Raw genomic sequence first — 20,713 nt, 5'->3', positions numbered from 1 at the left:
CTATGGGTGAAAAGGCCAAAAGACAAGGAAGAGCAAATCCACTTGCTGGTTATTAGATCAATTTGATTGGGGGAAGAAGGGAGGTGTACATATCAGAGAATTTTAGGACGGAAAACCACGGCAGAACCATGCGACTGACCTGTGGTTAGGCTGTACCCATCTGCTCTCAACTTTGGTTTTTGTATTAGGTGTGATGTGTGAGCAGGGGGAAGTTAGTCCCTAGAGGGACCCCTCTCACCACTTTACAGCGCACTCACAAGTCTCACAGGCCACTCAATGCTTTTTGTCTGAATGAAACTAAGTATAGCCCAGGCCAAGACACCTCAGGAGGATGCTGGGAGATGGCAACAGCTAAGCAAGAGACCCAGGTTTCTGGAGGGATACAATATTGAATTGGTTTTTAATTCATTTCTGTTTAATTTTTTTCTCATTTTGTTGTTTTTTATCATGTTTTTCTTTGGGTTTCTCTCTGTTTTACAGTTCTTTTGGGCTCTTCTTTTGAGGCTGTGTTTGATGCGTTGGCTTCCCATCCGCTGCTCGTAACCATCTCTGCTATGAGTTGTGAGTGAGCCATCACCATGCTTCTGGGTTTTCATTTTATTTTGTGCTTTTGTTATATATGGAAGTCCAAATTACACCTGGTTTTCTTTTTTCCCTCATGATATGTTCGCTTTTCAGCAGGATCATGACAGCTACCTAAATGTATGTGATGCCAGAGGCCTAGAACACTTGGGATTCTGCCTGAGGGGCTGGCAGAGATTTGGGTGGTGCCAGTGACTGTGGTTTTGACAATTCTGGGGTTTCAGAGGCAATGGGAGGGGAGTTCTCTTATCTTACATTTTTGGCTCCAGCTTCCTTCTATTCATTTGTGACTCCCCTTTGGGATAAAGTATGCTGCTGTCATTAATGATTCTACAAAGTGCTGCTGTTTAAGTTAGCAAGTCAAAACACATACAAGAGGTGCAGAATTTGTCTCCACAGAAGATGTGGAGATACATATCCCTGCATATACCCCATCAGTCTAACTGATGGAAGCAGAAGATTCCTAGAAGTCACAGAGATATTTCCTTCTACTTTATTTAAAGCTTCCTTTCACTTTTCCTTCTTATCACAACTTTTCAAGCAGGTAATTTCAATCCAAGATATATCTCCAAGTGCTTCCCATGATCTATAGCATTTCCTCTCTCCCCTTACCACCTTCTCTTCAATCTACACTCTCTTTTCCTTTTCTTAGTGCTGGAAATCCTTCCTCTGTTTCCAGGAGAGGTGGGTTAATGGTCCTAGATGACAGCAGACCTGTCAGGTGCAAAGGTGGTGGATCTCATGAGGTGTTTGCGCAGGCTTCCAGAAAGTTAGGGATAAACCAGTGGTCATGTTCCATGAGAATACCACAGGCATAAGAAATGTCAGGAGGAAAGTACTGGCATCCAAATAGAAGTTTTGAGGATGGAAGCTGGAAACCAGGACATCCGAAATATCAATCTAGGGACAAGTGAGGCAAGAGGAATAATGTCTACTTATGAATGTGGTGTAAGGAGCAGGGATTCAGATTAATCTGGAAATACAAGCACTCCTGAAATACATACAAGAAAGACAGACTTCATGTGAATCTAAGGGAGACACTGCTGGCACGTAAAATACAAATGATCATGAGTGTTTGAACTGGAGAATGATGAAAAGCTGATGGGTGCAAAAGAGGACAGTTTGGAACAATGCATCCACTATGTATAGGATTTTGTTACCTAATTCTTTGTGAGGTAGTAAACATTGCTAATATATTGAAAGGAACACATAGCATAATTTTTGCTCTGTGGTAGTGATTTAACAGATTCTCCCAAGGTAAAACTCATTTTAAACCAAGCTTCTAACACAATGCAATATACTTCATATCTCTGCCATCTCCCTGACAGCGCTGTGTAATAAATTACTTTAGCTTTGTGCTAGACACAATCTGAATGCAGGAAGAGATATACTTTACTGTGAGTAACATTTTGGATAGTAATACTGATGTGGAAAAATTAAAAAATAAATCATGTATGGTTTAAAATTGTATTTCAGCTTGCTAGCGTATTACCTTCATCTCATTCTGTGTATTCAAATCAGTTGGCTTATATAAGATTCCATAGTCTGAAGCTCCTAACTGTTACAAGTCCAGTTCTGTGTCAAATGTGGACCAGTTTGGACAGCAAGTACACTTTATCCAGGCTCTTTTCCACTACTGGGCAGTGCAGTGATGGGATGAAATTTATTAACTGGAAGAAATGAAGTGTGTAAAGAAATCATCTGGAAAATTAATCTTGATGAATTCAGAAGAAAGGTCAATAACAGTTGGGTATACAGTATGTGCTACAATAAATGCCCAGGCAGGAGCTGCTTGTTTGTTTGGATGAAAAACAAGGTATCTCCACAGCCATGGCAATATTTGATTGCAATGATAAGTGACACAGTCAAAAGGCATGACTAATTGCCTTGTGACTGGCAGGGCAGTCAAATATAGTTAGAAGAGGTGAAAACTTTATGAGGGAAAGATGCTGTTAACACAGTTAGCATCTGCCTGTTCTGTTCAAAGCTTTAAACATCCTGTCAAAACAATTGCAAAGACTTGCTCAGTTGCAGTGCTCTCCTTTTGCTGTGGTACCACGTGAGAAAGGACTGGAGAGAGAGCCCTTTGGGTTCAGCTGCAGGACTGGCTTGGTTTTGGGACAGGTGCACAGCTGAAAGATGGCTGGGCTTTTGGCTTGCTTCTAAAAGAGGAGGGGAGTACATTTGCAAACTGCCTAGAGTTCATTTCAGAATAAATCTAATTAAAGACTGCAAAGATAGCCTCTCTGTCGGAAATACTAAGTATTATAGTAATTATTAATCTAAAGAGATTTTCAGAGACATTGCCCATCATACTGAAACCAGCACATGTGGTACTTGGTTCAGTACATTCACAGTTGATAACTGAAGACACTGAAATAGGGAAAGAACGTGAAAGAGAGACTCCCATGGACTGCAAACACTGAACAATATTGGTTTTGAAAAGATTACAGGTTACACACTAGAATTGTTCACAGTATGTTCTTATTTTACGGCTCATTAAAAGTATCCAAACACACTAGCTTCCATTCATAATGGAAAAGAGGAACATCCTCTTACTTTTGAATACGTAGAGCACATATGTGATGGCTTATTCCAACAGATAAATTCCAGTGGCCAGTATTCTGCTTTTCAGGAATTCACATCAGTGAATTCACTGGAATTCTGAAAAATACTTTGCAGTCATTTGTCAGTGGGAATCCTAAATGTATGCTCCAGGAGGAATGAGGTACATGATCATGAATCAGCTATTACCTGCTGCTAAATGAGTAGCTTTTAGCTCAGGCTGGTGTACTGCAAGATTAAGTGCTGCATTAAGTGCATGGGATACACATACGTGTTCTCCTTGTGGAGTATTTGATTAACATAAGGGAGTTGTAAGACAGACTTGTAGCTTTGGGGTTTTTTGGTTAGAGTCACTATAACTTAAGAGCTGAATTATACACTATTCACGTGTGTATTAGGGGCACGGTGTTGGTGAACTTGTTTAAAAAACATTTGAAGTTTTATTCTTTCGGAGAGTATTGAAACTCACAGCAACTTCCCTGTACCTAAAAGGAAGCAACTGAATTGTATGTATTTAAACTGACAGAAGGGTGCCCTAGAATAAAAATACAGAGTTTTAGGCTTACTTCTGAAAGCATAGGCACAGCTGAAAGAAGAAACATGAATTGACTGACCTAAGTGGGACAAGTTAGGCAATTAGAGTTGTTGTTAATGTGCTTAAATTTCTGCAAGAGGAGGATCTTAATTATGAGTATGTTTAGCTCTTTGCCCAAGCTTCACCTTGTGATGGAAGGTGTCTGGGCCTGAACCTGGTTTTGCCATGTGAATTTTGAAAGCACTGCTGTTAACTCTGGTGCTTCTAGCTAAGCTGAAAGGATTTGACAGATGTCATTATTTAAATGCAATTTTTTCAGAACGATGACATCTTCAGTAAGTGGACTCACACAGTCTAATGTTCTTGTGGAGGCAGCAGTGGCAAGAGTTGGAAGTGTTGCTCAGCCCCCAGAGCAGAGAGAGCCTGCAGCTCGGATGAATAGTTACAGGAGGACCACCTTCTTCCCAAGGCCACTATATCAAGCCTTCACTTCCCAAAGACACAAAGAACAACAGAATCGGAGAAAGAGAAAATAAAAAATACATAGTTAAATAAAGATAATGGATATACTGGGAAGAATCTGGAAAAAAGCAAGAAGTCTGAAAGTCATAAGTTCTTAATTTGTTTCATCTTACAAAGGATGTGGACAGGCAGTGTCAGCAAATGCATATGGTCATCTGCCCTGGGTCAGAGTAGGGGATCCCTGTTCTTGCCCTGACCAGGCTGCCCTCAGGCTTTGCTTAGCTTGTGACTCAGTTTTGCACTTGCACTTGTTTACTAGCTTTTCCTTCGACCTGGAGTTTAAAAAGGAAAATATGATCTTGGAATAATGTTCTTAGCTCTATGTCTAGACCATTACTATTCTAACCTATCACTGTAACCACCTTGCCCTCTCTGTAAAATACGCTTTTCAAGAAATGCAGAATTGGAGAATGCTGTCTGTTTAGCTGGCTGCTAGAGCAGATGAAGACAGTAAGAGCTTTGTATCCCTTGGGTACCTACGAAATAGCAGTGTAGGTGAGAAGTTCTCAGGAGTTAGCTGCACAGGGGATTTAATAATCTGCTTTGTCTCTGAGATTTTCTGTTGTCTCCCTTCAGCCTCGCAATGTTGCTGGTTTTCGAGGAACAGTCCGCTACGCTTCCGTGAATGCACATAAAAACCGAGTGAGTATTTTTGGGTTATAAGGAGTTAACAGCAAGGTTATTTCTCTTCAGAAACCTGTTTTCAGGAGCAGAGGAGTCAGAGGTGTAAGTTCTGGTTTGTTCCCTACAGGAGTTGGCATATTAGATCAGTTCTATGAGGTGGTCAAGGCTGTTGACTGCAAAATCAAAATTATGATTCAGATATTCGATCCTCTCTAGTTGGCAGCCTTAATAATTGTAATTACTGCATTATCAGATGCTTTTTAAGAGAAAAATAAACAACCCATGCTAAAGTGGAAATCAGGTCAAGTGCCAGGCTGCTTGCTGGTAGTTTCTAGCATAACTTGGCTGTGAATTACCAAGTGCCCGATCCCCAAATCCATTCTCCACCTGGAATTTTTAATACTAACATCAAGCCATCAGGTGAAAAGCCACCTAATGAAAGCTCCGCTTTTTTTCCCCTGAAAAGAGCCATCATTTTCATAGTGTCTGGCCTGTTTCATTCTAAATGCTCCCAGAAGTCTCATCCCACATTCTTCAGTAACATTGCTGTGTGGACAGTAAACCATAAGTTCTCTGGTTCTGCTGCTAAGTGCTTGCCACATGGAAGCTGTCAGGCCTCCTGCATTACCTCCAGGTTTCTGGCCTTACTTGGGATGAGTCTTTAGGGTGACCTGTTACATATGAGGAATTTTCAGGGTTTTTAGGAAAAGAAGTTATTGTCTACAGAAGGTGGAAAGTGTGATGTGGGGAGAGCATTTGACTTCCACCATGAATTCATTCTATTTCCTAGCAGACACTGAGACACGTGAGGTAAAATTTTTGGAAGAGCTGAATAGTGCCAGCTATAGCTGGCATCAGCTGAAGGTATATTTGGACACAAAAATTGCTGTGTAATGCATGCTATTCTGAGAAATCATGTTCTAGACATTGAATGTTGAGCACCAAAAACAACTTCATGTGCTTTGGCAATTTCAGCCTTAATGCCCATGATTTGATTTCCCATTTGCTAGGCCAGGAGGAGAGTGGTGTGTGGAAACATAAATCTGTAAATTGTTGTGGTGCTTGATGATGAGTGTTTTGCAAAAACCCTTGAGTAAATGTTGTCGTGTGAAAAGTGTTTGAATGATATTTAGCTTAAAAATAATAATAAAAAAGACTTTCTACACAGAGTTTGGGTTTTTTCCTTTTTCTAGGTTATTCCTAGAAATATTTTGTTTTATATTAATAAATACTCCACTCCTGTATACTCAGTGAGGGAATATCCTATGGAAAACTTGTGCTTTGTTGTATAGCTGAAAACCTCTTTCCTAATATATTCACAGAAAGGAATAAAAATGATGCTATTCAGGTGGCTGTATTGACTTTACCAAGTTGAATAAATGCTTGAGTTGGCATCTTTAGCCTTTAATCTGGCTTCTTTAATCATTGAGTGGGAAATACGACTTCTCTGCCTGCTTTTTAAAATGAGGTAGCTCATCTGGAAAGCACACCTGGACTGCTGAGCAGCATGGAACTTTGCTCCTCAGTCTTTGTCTCTCTTCTCTCCAGGAGATGGGTAGACATGATGATCTGTGGTCCCTCTTTTACATGTTGGTGGAGTTTGCCGTTGGTCAGCTTCCGTGGCGAAAGATCAAAGATAAGGTAGGAAACCTAGTGTCCATGCTTAAGATAGGGTGCTACATTTTTATTATTATGACTTATTATTCCTCCTTTAGCTCAGTGCAGCTTTTTGCTGAAATAAAGCCAGAACCTGATTTTCATCAGGTCTTACTGCAAGATGCTAGCCTGCTTTTGTGTATTCTGATGTACAGTGTGGAGCTTGTCTTATTTGGAGTAGCTAGACATTTTTCTTATGTACGTTATTAATCATATTTGATCAAGTAACTTTGACTTCGTTCTTACAAAGCAAACAGCAAAAGCAGAAAGACTGAGCTGTCCTTTTGACAAATATAACTTTTGGAAAGGCGGGAGGATAACGGTTTGCTGTGCCAAACAAGCCAAATGGGAATCACAACTGGAAAGTTAAATGGAATAAAGCTACCTGGTCATGTTGTCTTGGAAATAGTTTGTACTACAGAATAAAATCCCTGGAAAGAAACAGGTCAGCTGTGCAGAAAGCCCCGCTAAAGGGGCAGCTGCTGAAGAGTGTTTCCAACTCAGCATTCCCCTTTGACCTTTGACCTTTGCCTGCAGTGGTCAACGTCACTTTGCTAGGAACACCAAACAGGAGAAGTGTGTAGACACAGTGCTGGTCAAAGAAGAGGCCATGTTCCAGGAATGTTAAGACTAGATGGTATTTCAGGAATGATAAGACTGCACGAATATGAAGCAACAGAGGAGATTCTTGGCTCTGAGATACTTTCTTTTTTCCAGGAGCAGGTTGGCATGATAAAAGAAAAGTACGAACATCGAATGCTGCTAAAACACATGCCTTCAGAGTTCCACCTTTTTCTGGATCATATTGCAAGCCTAGACTACTTCACCAAGCCAGACTATCAGGTAGGAGCCTTTCTTTGTTATCAGTCTGATGCATGGCACTTTGGATTGGCATTTGGATTTTCTAACTTTTCCATGCATGTATTCATATCTGCCTGAGGAATACCTTTACTAGCACCAGGAGAAAGTGGTTGGACTGTACCATTCTACAACCTCTGAAAAGTTTTTTCTTCTCCTACCACCACAAAAATAATCCTGTACTCCAGACCAGAAATCTCTTTCCAAGCAGCAGAGTACTTTTGGCTTTCATTAAAACGCAGAAGTTTTGAGATAGTCCAAAGTGACAGAATTTTAGCACAGCTTGCCAAAGTCTACAAAGAGCCTAGGCCAATAGCCCAACATGCACATCAACCCCTCTGTTTTCTTGTAGACTTATATGGGCTTTAGCTGTCATTATCTGTTTCTTTAACATTCATCTTAACAATTTTTTTCTTCCATTCACTGTTTACTATCAGCATATGTGATCAGTTGCAGTAGCTCAATTAACACAATATAACAGAGGCAATTTGATTCTGTGTCCCTGTTTTTATCACAGTGGGTTGCTCTGTACATTAAAGACAGAGTGATGAAACCAACATCTTACTGGCAGATCAGTGCAGTCTTATACGTGTGCCTGCCCCTGTTGATAGTGCATCGAATGAGTGGGAAAATGGTAGGAGGGTGTTCCAGCAAACTCCAACAGTGCTTTTGTATTTTAGCCATGTATGTGTTGCAGCATAGCAACCACTCCTTTTTAAAAAAAGAGAAAAAGGCAAATACTTTCTGGGTAGTACAGTGGAAAAACAACATATTTGTCCCTAAGATGGAGGGCTATAGGGGGATGGAGGGGGGACTGAGAAGATGGAGAGGGAGCTGGATTTGTTTAGCCTGGAGAAGAAAAGTCAAAGAGGGAATCTGATTGCTGTCTTCCACTGCCTCAAGGATGGTTGTGGGGAGAACAGAGGCAGACTTTTCTCAGAGGCAGAAAGGGAAATTGCAACTAAATCTAGGGGAGAAAAAAATCAGAATGAGTGTTCTTAAGTACAGAACAGGTACTCAGAGAAGCTGTGGAATTTTCATCCTGGGGGATTTCCAGATGTCAGCTGAATGAAGAACCTGATCTGACTTTCCAATTAGCCCTAGTTTGAGCAGGTGGTTGGATTAGTGCTCTCCAAAACTCCTTTTGAACCTACATCCTCCTATATTCTATTCCATCTTAAAATAATTGTGCCCTAACAGTACTGAAAAGCCATCTTTGAGGTGGAAATAAAAGGAGTTGTTTCCAGACAATTCTAGTGCAGTACGAATCACAAGCAGATCTTTCACAGTAGGGGATTTGTCTGAAGCTGTGAATTGCCTCTTTGCCTTCAGTTTCTTGCAGGTGCAGCTCTGGGAAGAAGCCTCCAAAAGGGAACTCCCCACAAATGTCTGGCACCTGCAGCTTGCCACCAAATACTGATTCTCTTCTAGCTCGACTTGGAGGTCTATTCCAGCCAGCAAATTCTCCAAACATCTCAGTTCCAGAGATGTCTTTGTATTGATTGATTACAGTGAAAGATTAAAAAATATATCAGATGGCATTTCAATTTGTCACCAGTACCGTTCCCTCAGCGAAATTAAGGAAATTGGGGAAGTATGTCTATATATGAAGTCATGGTTTATTTAAAAATTGGAATTACAAGATTAGAAATAAGGAAACAGAATAAAACATATCAATATAATTTGAAGTTACAGTTCACCAATTCCTTTCTTAGCTCTTTAATATGTTTCAATTTAAGATATACACTCCTCACCAGGTGAGGATTATGACTGCAAATGCTGTCCTGTAGCTGGGCAGGTTTGGTGTTTCATATAGCTATCCAGCTTGAGTTGACCTCCATGTTCTCTTTGAGAGAAATGATGAAAGGGGCAGCTTCACTGGGCTGAAGAAAAGGTTTGTCTGGCCTTGTAGCATGTGTTGGCTGTGGGAAGATTATAAAAGCGTTCATTAACATTTTCTCAACAAGTTCTCAAAGCTTGAGGATCAAGGTTCCTTGAGGCTCAAGAAACTCCTAAACCAAAAATATCTCTGAATTTCGTAGCTCTCAATGAACTTGTCTTCCATGAACTTGTCCAGTCTCCTACTGAATTCATATAAAACTTTAGGATCCACCATGTAACAGGAAGGCACAGCAGCTTCGTGTTTGCTGTGAGAAGAAATACCTTCTTCTTTTTCTTCTAAACCTGCCACCTGCCAGTTTGTTTAATGCCCCTTACATCTCGGACACAACTGTGAACATTGGTCCCTAGCCCCTCTCCTGCTTCCCAGCCACACAGAATCTTACAGACCTCCATGGTATTGCTCTTCAGTTACTCTTTTGCCCAGAGCAAGGGATCCTAGTCCACTTACTTGCTTTTTTCTCAGAAGGAAAGCTTTCCACACCTTTGGTTTGTGTCCCCCTCTGAACCTTGTCTAGTTGTACCTTTGTGAGGTGAGGACTTGCCAGCATTGCATGTTCAAGATGTATGTAGCCCATGAAGTGATAAACTGCAAGTACAATGTTCTGTTCCATTCATAAGACTTTCCAATATTCTACCTGTTTTATCCAGTGGCAAGGCAGTTTGGATTGCTCCTATCTCAGTGTACCAAGTAAAGCTTTGGCTTCTTTTGCAGTGGCATGAAGTTTTAGTAAAATCCTTCCTCTCCCACCTCCATCATTTTGAAGTGGGGAATGATGCATAAATGCTGCATGTGAGCATCTGATAGTAAGATCATTCTGACTGGTCCCTCCTCCCTCACTGTCTGAATTCTGATGTATTATCTCTCTAACTTCTCCTGATATCTGTCTTCTGGCTTTGCAGGCTGCTGGATATCATAAGATGCTTTTGACTTTAGAAAGAGGCCAGAAATGAATGTAAGAAGAGCCGTACTGAGTCAGCCTCTCCTTTCTTGCTCTTTTTTAAATGGAGACAGACAATAGGGGCCTGGCCACTGCTGCTGTCCTCCTTGCTCCAAGTGGTCCATCCCCTGAAGTTTGCAATCTTTTTCTTCAGCTTTGCCACCATCAGCATCTGCAATTGTCCATCTAAGCAGATATGTTAGTGTGAAGGATGGGAAAGGAGGAGGGGTGAAACACACCTATAGCCTTCACCACCATTGTGCAGCACACCTTAACTGTTGCATGAAGGAAAAAGGAACTGCATCTGCTATCTTTAGACTTGGTTTATCACTGTCACAGGAAAAAAGTTTTAGGGATGGAATGCAATGCAGATACTTCATCTCAGTGACTCCATGACTTTCTCCCTTTCCCCCATCCTTCCTTCTCCATATTGTTTAAAAAACCAAAAACAACCTGAAAAAACAACCACACACAAAAAAACCCCCAGTCCTCTCCCACCACTCAGAGCTGTATTTTTCTCTTTCTCTCTCTTTCTCCATCCACCCTGGCTTATGGATTTTTCTCTCTTTGTGTGAATTCTCTCTTCTGTGTCTCCTAGTTTTCAAGTTCTCCTACTCACACCCTTGCCCCTCTGTGATTAGTTTTTTCTTTTTTACACTTGTTAGCCACCATGATTATCTCTTGTTTGCCTCAATTAAGTAATCACGCTACTGTCATTTCCCCTACTGTCATTTCCGCTACCAGCTCTGATTGGAAAGACCATAATCCTCCGTAATGCATGAAAATAACATTGCTGACACTCAGGACTACAGCTGACACTCTGCAGCATCCAAGTAGTCACCTTGGATTTTCCCTCCACCTTGCGGAGGAAAAGGGGATTACTCCACCGTGTGTCTGCAGCAGGTTCACTCTTAATTAGCCAGCGATCTTAGCTGGGCCCAGAAGCTGATGGGATAGCGAGCTTGTTCTTCCTTGACCTTCTCCCCATGGTAGTGAAAGTTGCCAAGATCATACTTGGTCACAGACGGTGGCTCTAGATCCATGGGAATTGTCTAGTTCTGGACCATTGACACCTATGCCCCAAGGCCAAGCCATCAAAAGGTGTTGGTAGTCATCTGCCTTCCCTTGGCATTTTAGATCTTCCAAAGCACACTTCGTGCTGAGTGGCAGTTTCATCGCAGTGCTGAGCCCCTGAGATCGTGTCAGAAGAGAGGTACCAGGCTGTAACTGAAGAATAAGTGTGACTGGAGACCATTACTCTGTTGGATAGATGGCACAAGCTTTGCCTAGGCATAGGTGAAGAAAATGATGGTAGAATAAAACAGAGTTGAGCTGTCACGTGGTGGACCTTGCTTGCACCTTGTGTTTATGCACTTCTTGGGCTCACGGCCTCTGACATCAGACCTGTCCCTTTAATGGATCGTTGTCAGTGTTGATTCATGATCAGCATTGAACTTCTAGCACTTTCACAGCAGGAGGATGTGGGCTTTAGAGCAGCATTTTTGGGTTTTCTGGCTCATTTGACAGCAAGAGACATGCTTTTTCCCTGGCATAATGAAGATAGGGTATTAGAAAGGTGCATGAAAATCTTTGCTACTACAGTTGCATGCTGAGCCCAACTGGTAGAGGGGTGGTTTCAGATATGGTTGAGGAGGTGGCTGGCTTCTCTCCCCAAAGATCCATCTTTTTGCGGTGAGTATTAGAAAATGAATAGTGACCTTTGGTTCTGGAAGGTTATAGAAATTGAGGTACCTTTGCCTGGGAGCCCATCAGATCCTCTCAGCTGGTGGATTGTGACTTGCACTTAGCCCAAGAAAATGTGATCACATCACCTGTGATTGTGTAAGAGACTGACTGTCTTGTACTCATCCAGAGCAGGTGCGGGACGTTAAGAGCATTGTACATGGACCTCTCCCTTTCAGAGCCAGTCAATACCAGATATTGTCAGAGCATTTGGGAAAGACACCCTGTGGACAACCAGTGCCAGTTTGAGCTGGCATTGGAAGTCTTCCCTCATAAGCTTAAGTTTTCTTCCCAGGCATCCCTCTAGGGCTTACAAACACATATCATGAACATTCCCTTGTCAAAAGAGAACCCCTGCCACTGAAGAGATGTGCCAAATACTTATTCTTCAATACTGTGTTGGGGATTATAGCGCAGATTAGAAACTTGAGCCAGAGCAATTTGCCACGCCTGAAGATTACATCTTCGTAGATGAGCCCCAGAGAATTCAAGGCTGGAGCATCTGGACAATCCGTAACTGTTTTGGGAACTTTTTTCACCTGATATTTCAGGGTTGACTGTGATTCATTTCCTGAACCTTGTCCAGGAGAAGGCATTTAACAAGATATATCATGACAATTTATTGGGTAGTTTTTGCACAATTGGCTGCTTCCCCCTCATTCTATTAGGCGTCAGCCCAGAACATGTTGCGCTACTACAAAATGTGCAATTAAGCTTTATGTCCTCGTGGACATTAACATCATTAATAGAGAAACATGTTGAGCCTCTTCTTTATCCCACCAGTGGTTTTGGTACTCAGTGAGTTGGAATTGCACGTTGTCTGGTGGAAGCTGACAGGCTCTGATGTGACGTGGTCTAGACCTGGCACATGGTCTGACAAGCCATGCCCTCAGCAGCCTGCACCTATCGATTCAGGAGTCCTTGTCCAGTGCTGGGCGGGAAAAGATGCCACAAGGGTTCCCTAGTTCCCATTGCTGTACCACAGTTTGATTTATCTGATGTATTTTCTTTACTGCTTACCCCTTTCTGTTGGTAACTCTGCACCAATAAGAGCCGCAGGAGTCTGAACAGCCCTAAAGGGCCAAAGCTGATCCAGTCCATGCTCTGCCCCTGTTTCAATAACATTCTCCCGTGACTCTGATAACCTTCCAAGAGAAAATTCTCTGTTTCTTCTCACTGAGGTGCTATGAATCTCTGCTTACCCTGTAGATGGGGAAGAGGATCTGATCTGCATATGTTGTCATTGCCTCCTTCCTCTTTCTGGACCCTGGAGAGGTGGAGTGCTTGCTGTACAGTGCAGCTAGTCTGAATGAAAGATACTGCCTTGTGCCTTTCCTGCTGCCTCCCAGCATTCCAGAACAGCCAGCATTTCCTTTGTATATGAGGAATTCACAGTGAGACCTATCCAAACTATTTTCCACCACAACTTCCCTGTGACTTAGAAGCTCTTTTCCAAGTAAGGCCAACTACAGGCACTGTGATAACAGTAGGTCCCCGTCTGCATATGGTGTAGACCTGCTGGGTGTACTGGAGGTTAGTCCTGTCTGGTAGCTTCATGATTTGAGCCTAATTTTTAGATTACAAATAGGTGTATGTAACTTTTTTTTACCTAATGCATGGATGACAGACATATGCGTTATTCTCAGCCAGTAGAGAGAAACTGGAATATCTTCCTGCATCAAGGAAGTCTTATGAAACAATGTTACTTGGTCATCTACTACTTTTTCCTACATTCCCTTACCACCTGAGCTCAGCCTTCACCTAAGCCTCCAACCCCATCAAGTGATTACTCATGATTTTTTTGAAAAAAAACAAACAATAATATTGTTCATGTATACACATGCTTTATATTCACTTCCTTTGTTTTTGTGTTCTGTCCAGACACCAAAAGGCTAGGTCTGTTACTGCCAAGAAAATAGGGCAAGCTAGGTCCATAGTATACAAACTAAAGAATTCTTAATAGAGTGGTGTATACAGGCATAGCTATGGTGGGCACAATATTCTTGCTGAAGAGGGATCCTGGGTTCATTATGAAATAACTACATTTGGAAAACATGACCAGCTATATGAAAGATTAGCAGGGGACTGGAAAGAGCCGGCATGGATTTATCCAGGACAGAGCATACCTGACCAACCTGAGCAGCCTTCTGTGAGGAAATGACTTCCATGGATGCAGAGAGAGAGCAGTGAACGTTATCTGCACAGTCTCTCATAATGTCTTTGTGGCCAAATTGGAAAGAGATGGTTTGAATAAGTAGACCACAAGGTTAGTGGCAGATTGTCTGGATTGCTGGGTGTCAAAAGGTTGTGATCAGCAATGTAAAGTTCAGTTGGTGGCTAACCACTAGTGATACCGCTCAGGAAACAGTACTGGACTAACAGTGTTCAGTGTCTCCATGAAAGACCTGAGTGATGGGACAGAGCACACTCTCAGCCAGTTCACAGAAGATACCAATTTGGGAAAAGCAGCTGGTTTGTTGAAGGGTAGTACTGATATGCAGAGAGACCTCACAAGGCTCAGCAAAGGCAAGTACAAAGCGCTTCACTTGGGATGGAATAAACATATAGAACAGTACAGGCTGGGATCAACTGACTGGCAAGGGAGGAGCTTTGCTTCTGCAGAGCTGTACATCTTAGGGGTGACTGAAACAGTAGTGTATCCTTGTATCAAAGCAAGCTAACAGCATGCTGGGCTATATTAGGAAGAGCATAGCCAGCACGTCGCAGCACTCTCCAAACTAGCTGGCTGCAGCAAGGCCTTTTACCATCTCATACCAACATACTCTTCATGCCAGTCCCTCTGCTGCCTTCTCCTAGCCTCTCCTCATCCCAGACATGTTCTCTGCTTCTTCCTCCCCTCTCTTCCTTGGCTGCTTGGCCTCTTAACAGAACCAGTCACAGCTGCACCTTATCTGCATTGGCCAACCCACCGCCCCTGAAGCCAGCCCACAGCTGTATATTATCAATGTTAATAAACCCAGCTTCATTCCTCTGCACCAGCAGTGTAATAGAAATGGTTATTCCCTTCTGTTAGGCACTTATTAAATCACATCAGGAAAGCTGCATCTAGTACAAGAAAGACATACAAACTGGAGTGAGTCCAGTGGAAGGCCACCAAGATGACTGGGAGCCAGAGCACATGGCATAAGGGGAGAGGCTGAGAGAAGTGGGTTTCTTTGACCTTAAGAAGGGAAGGATCAAAGGGGATCCTAGTTTTGCCTTCTGCTACCTGTAAGGCAGACTGAGCTAGACCCTTCTGAGGGGCACAGTGAAAGGATGAGATGCAATTGATGCAATCCACAACAAAGGAAACTGCAATTAGCTATACTGGGAAAAGTTATCACCAGGAGGATGTCAAGCAGTAGTGGGATCTTCCCATCCTTGGAGATAGTCAGGGCATGCCCTTGACAGGGCATTGAGCAAGCTGATCTGACTTTGAAACTGGATCTGACTTGAAGGTAAGCCCTGCTTTGAGTAGGGGGTGAGCTAGGTCATTGCCTGAGTTCCCTTGCAACTTAAAGATCTTTTGAGTTCCAGCCTTCTGCATCTGTAGCACCTCCTGCCAAGGCTCTTGCTGTACTCCTTATCTGACATCCTGTGTAAGTGAGGGATGTCTTGTCATCTTCCTCCTGGCTCTGCCAAGTTAGCTGTGCTTGGGCCCAGCGGAAGGAAACTCGGCATGGGAGGCTTACAGTGACTGTGGAAACTCTTCTGGTCCCTAGTAATACTGTGTCTCAGGCAGAGGATCCCCAGACAGGATCCAGTAAGTCTTTGCATGACTTCTGAGAGCAATGGTTGGTGATGGGACCATGGTGCAGTTTCCCACTCCAATTTCCTCCTTTAAAAACTTTGACCTTTCATCAGAAGTATCAAGGGTTCAGAGAAGACCTCAGTAAGACCATGGAACAGCTTGAGAATAATGGCAGCTGAGGACACTTCAGCCTGCAAAAAAGGACCTTACGGGGAATACAATAGATGTCTGTAAAATCCCGAATGGCCTGCAATGTCAAATGCAAGCATTACAGAAATTATAGAAGAAGGTAAAAGTCGTTTTGACTGAGTGGGTCCTTGATGGCATGAAGGATTGCTAAGAATAAGACAGCTGAACTTCTAATTTTAGCAGGTGGTTTCTTACTTCAGACTGCTTCAGAATCAAAGGAATGGAAGGTGGCAGAAGCAGTACTAATTTTTAAATGGCTTCAGAAGATACCAGTTTCTGACACACATGTATACATCACAAAGAATCAGAAACCATGATAAAGATTGGAATTAGTGGACAGGTGGATGAGGGTGATCTAATGAGCAGAAGTCCGTATCGCTTTTGTAAGGGCATGAGTCTACAAATGTAAGGAGGCTTTGAGGATGTGGGGGTATTAATTTCTAGAAGACATTTGACAGCAATCCTTGCCAAAGTAGCAGTCAGAAAGCAAATATAATCCTAAGAGTAATTAGAGTAGTATTAAAGGGTAAACAAAATATCCTTATACTATCATGTAAATCTGTACAAAACATACTCTTACAGACTGTGTGTAGTTCCATTCTTGCATCTCAAAAAGGATATCTTGAAATCTGAGAAGTTGACAGGAAGGGTGACAAGGGGGCTAGAGACAGATTCACTTCCAGATACAGAAAGACTAATTGGACTAGGACAGTACACTCTGAGAAAAAGAGGATTGGCATGTACATGACATCTTTAAAATCAAAGGCAGAGTGGCAAGAAGGGAATGTTTTCTGCTTCTTCTGATATGAAAATGAGCTGCCAAGTGGAATTAGCAGGTGACAGGTTTGTACGAACAAAGATTATTCACATAATTTGGTACATTCTTTGCCATAAGATATGTGTAGTCCAAAAGCTTATGTACTCAATGTAATCAGGCAGATTAATGAGAAAATATCCATCTAAGGTTACTAAATACCAGAAATACATTTACTAAAAGCAAGACTGTGACCCTTTAGTTACTCCTGTTCAGTTTTGAGCAAGAAATTCCCTGCCAACAGCAGCAGCACGACATGTTTCCATCAGAGGTGAAAGGGGGCATGGTGACATGAGGCTAACAAGCAGAAACACAATACTATCGTATTAAATTGTCACAACAGTAAATTCCCTTTCGAGTCAAAGAAGCTGCTACCACTGTCATGTCATGTCCACTCTGGAGAGGTTTTACCTGTTCCTTGGTCTGACCAACAGTCAACTCTGGGGATTCTTTTCATCAATCATAGTGCCACTGCAGTAGTGGAGCACCAAATTCTAGGATTCTAGGTCACAAAAAAGGAGGAGAAAGATGGCTTAACTGAAAGTTGCAAATAGGCATTTTACTGCAGTTTGGTGGTAGGTAGTAGGAAATGGCAGGTGTGCCAGCCTTCTGATCATGCTGATAAACAGATCTAGGATATAAATGCAAACAAGTAGGGCGTTTGTTCATGGTAATTTTGAGTCATAACTTAGTGCTAATTCTATGCCATAAGCCAAATGTATCTGTCACTATATTCTTTCTTCATACAAACTTTAGGCTGAATCCTCTCAGATCTGCATTGTTTAGCTGAATAATTCTATTAGAAATACAGGACCTCACACATGGCTGTGTTGGCCTACAGCATCCATCTTCCCTTTGACAGTAGAACATCAGATTTCCCTGGGTAACGCATTGATGCACAGAGCACTGTTGCCAGTAGTTTCATTCTTCCCTGAAGAATATCTGTTCTTAGAAAGCAACAAGCATAAACCACATCAGCATGAGCATTTGTACCTGCTGTCTTCTAAAGAAAAATGTATCATCCCTTTTGCAGTTTTATTTTCTTCCACAGCCAAATGTGGCAGGCCACGCTGTGGATAAGCATATCATAGGGCTCCTGACCAAGCTGTGTTGGAGCCAGACACTGCAGCGAGTCTCCATCCTAGGACCATGTTTTCCTGTTGTGTTTACGTCTTCTGGCAGCCCTTGAAATCTACATAGCAAATGTACTATTCTGTATATGTCTAATCCACAGGAAAGCTGAGCTGAAGTTAAGGCTTTAGAGTTAGAGTAACAAGCCAACTGCAAGATTTCATCATATCAGTGTCAAAATGCTGCATGCACTTCTTTTGTAGATTTAAAGAAATTTCCGTTACCGAGCCAAACCCAGCCTGAGAAACAACTGATACCATTTTGTAACGTTTGCTTCCATTTCTTGGTACCTTTCATAGGCAAGATGGAGGTTGTAAGCTACGCTTGGTCCTCATGCTCATACTTCAGATTATCTGTGAGAGCCACCCCCAGCTATTAACGTTGTTTTTGTAAATTTATTCCAGCTAATCATGTCCGTTTTCGAGAACAGCATGAAAGAAAGAGGCATCACTGAAAATGAAGCCTTTGACTGGGAGAAGGCTGGTACAGACATCCTGTTGTCCACTAGTACCTCTACTCCACCACAGCAAAACACCAGGCAAACAGCAGCCATGTTTGGGTGAGTATTGCAGTTGCGCCAGTCAGAATATGGACATCCTCAATAACAAGTTCATTTTGGAAAGATTTCAAGGCATTATGATCCTGGGAAGTTGGAGCTGCACGGCGGCTACTACTTGATTTGACTTTATAGGTATTACCATGTGTCTGAGGCGATGGAACCCGGTTTTAGAACCTTGCTACTGTCCTGTAAACACATTTTCTACTAGGCATGAGTGTGTGGGTTGGACTCACATTGAGGGATGTCTGGAGACTTTCAGCCAGGATTGATGGAGGCCATATGCTTGTATATTTTGCATATTATATGGCACACATGGCTGGAGCTTCTGTGAGAGTGCCTGCTGTGAGGCAGTTGCTGCCTTGCTGTGGGGTGGGTTTGTGATTGATAGTGAGGTGAATCCAGCAGAATGCACGCACTGGTCACGCCTCAGCACCAGTCCCTTGACCTTTACAGGGTGTTGTGTGTGCTGGTGCAAAGGTACGCAGAGCTTGGTGCTCAGAGATGGAAATGAGTCCAAACAAAAATTGATAAAGCTTAGTTCACTGGTCTGTCTTGGTGCTTTTGAAGGGGTTGGCATTAAGGGATAACTAATTCTTAGTAATATTATAGAAAAGCTGTAAGGCCTATTAAGCCTTATTTGCTCATGTGAAGAGGGAAAGTTTCTTCTTAGCTAAATACTGTGTAATAGGTGCTTCTGAAGAAGTTTGCAGCTTGTGTATCAAGGGCCCCAAGATGCTTTCATGGATCCATCCCACTGTCTTTGTGACTATATGTTAGGTGGAATCCTCCCATTCTGTTTCAGGATGTCATATCTGGGATAATGCTGGACTGCCTGTTTTTTCAACATGGTAATACCCTAAAAGCTGCAAAGAAGTTTCTGTGGGGCAGTGTAATAGGCCTCCTTCTTTAAGTACTAATAATTTAACTTTCTTCTTGTCTCTTCCATAGGGTGGTTAATGTCACTCCAGTACCTGGGGACTTACTTCGTGAGAACACTGAGGATGTCCTACAGGGTGAACATCTGAGTGATCAAGAGAATGCTCCCCCCATCCTGTCAGGCCGGCCAGCGGAAGGTCTCGGTCAGGCTCCAAACACGGCTTTCAATGAGGCTGAAGTTTGGGAAGAGACAGATGTGAATCGCAACAAACTCAGGATCAGCATCAGCAAAGTAAAGAACATTTATTTGTCTCCTGTGGCTGTTGGATTTAGGGTAATGGATTCATAGACTGCTAGAAGCCATTCAGATCTACTTGTGTAGCATCCTACATAGCGCAGACCAAAAAGCACTGGAATTTCCCTGTGGTAATGGGAAATTGCAAACAATTTTTTTACAGAGTAAAAGCCATTGGGATTAATTTGGATCTTTATGCAAATGACATTTTGGGGGCCAATAATGCTAGAGTAAATCTTTTGTACAATCATACTGTTATCTAGGACCTTGATACTTCAAGCAATGGAATTCTTGTCCTTGCATAGCTGAAACAATATCAGAAATGTCCCAGGTTTGGAAATTGTACACCAAAATTTTATTGTGTCCTAACGTCTTGGGTAAATAAATTTCTTCAGAGATGTCTTCATAAGCTGTATTTTTCCACGTGTTGAATTATCATTGATTTTTCTCTTCCAGTTCTTAACTTTCCTTTCTAAGGGCAGCACAATCTATAAAGAGCATCTACTAATGGTTTCACCCCTGTGAAGAATGAAAGAAGCTATCACTTAATATTGTCATATTTCTGCATTCCAAGATCATATTAGATTTTTTAGCTTGCATGAAGTGTGTACTTCTGTTGGTGTTCCTCATAATCCCCAAGCTGTTTCTCAGTCTTTTCTTGTAAATATTACCTAATTTCTTGGAGGCATCCCCACTGAATGGTGATTCCATAGAAAATGTTAAGTATGAGAATCTATCAGTTATTTATTAGATCCACTTAGATATTGTGAGTAAATTAGTATTTGTTGTGTTGATCTCAAGTCTTGCTTAAAAATCAGAATGTCACCTGGCGTGACATCAGATACATGATACAGATAAAAAATCTGTTAGCAGAGAAACCTTCATCAAACAGACTTAAAATATTATCAGGGCATATCGGATTCACTTCACAAACTTGTCTTTAATGGACATTTGTGGACTAGCCTGTTAAATCTGCCGGTCTTCTGGGTCTGACCAGAGTTCACTTCAGTCTATACTGGCACAGAGTTAGTCCTTTCAGCCTTATAGGTATCTCCACTATTCTTAGTCTTATTAGAAAACATTATTCATAGACAAGAAATAATCTCATCTAACTTGCTTAAAATTCACTGGTGCAGATCATTTGGATCAATGTGTTATCTGTATGGAACATTG

At 42.0% G+C, this 20,713-nt stretch overlaps 1 protein-coding gene across 7 annotated transcripts in view; it reads left to right on the top strand.

The window, feature by feature from the left end:
* The window catches only part of TTBK1 (tau tubulin kinase 1), a 122,961-nt gene that overhangs the window by 59,169 nt on the left and 43,079 nt on the right, over window positions 1–20,713 (top strand). For 5 of the 7 annotated variants that reach the window (XM_056356925.1, XM_056356924.1, XM_056356926.1 and 2 more), the window contains 5 exons: window positions 4,781–4,846; window positions 6,377–6,469; window positions 7,202–7,327; window positions 18,215–18,369; window positions 19,318–19,537. In XM_056356925.1, coding sequence (XP_056212900.1) covers window positions 4,781–4,846; window positions 6,377–6,469; window positions 7,202–7,327; window positions 18,215–18,369; window positions 19,318–19,537 — 660 coding nt within the window. Of the gene's footprint in view, window positions 1–480; window positions 562–4,780; window positions 4,847–6,376; window positions 6,470–7,201; window positions 7,328–18,214; window positions 18,370–19,317; window positions 19,538–20,713 lie in introns of all 7 variants that reach the window. The other 2 variants (XM_056356929.1, XM_056356928.1) reach the window with 1 other exon arrangement.

Source organism: Falco biarmicus, chromosome 12, assembly GCF_023638135.1.
Source record: "Falco biarmicus isolate bFalBia1 chromosome 12, bFalBia1.pri, whole genome shotgun sequence".
Taxonomy (NCBI): domain Eukaryota; kingdom Metazoa; phylum Chordata; class Aves; order Falconiformes; family Falconidae; genus Falco; species Falco biarmicus.
The sequence above is the reverse complement of the archived record's forward strand: the minus strand, read 5'-3'. Positions and strand labels throughout refer to the sequence as shown.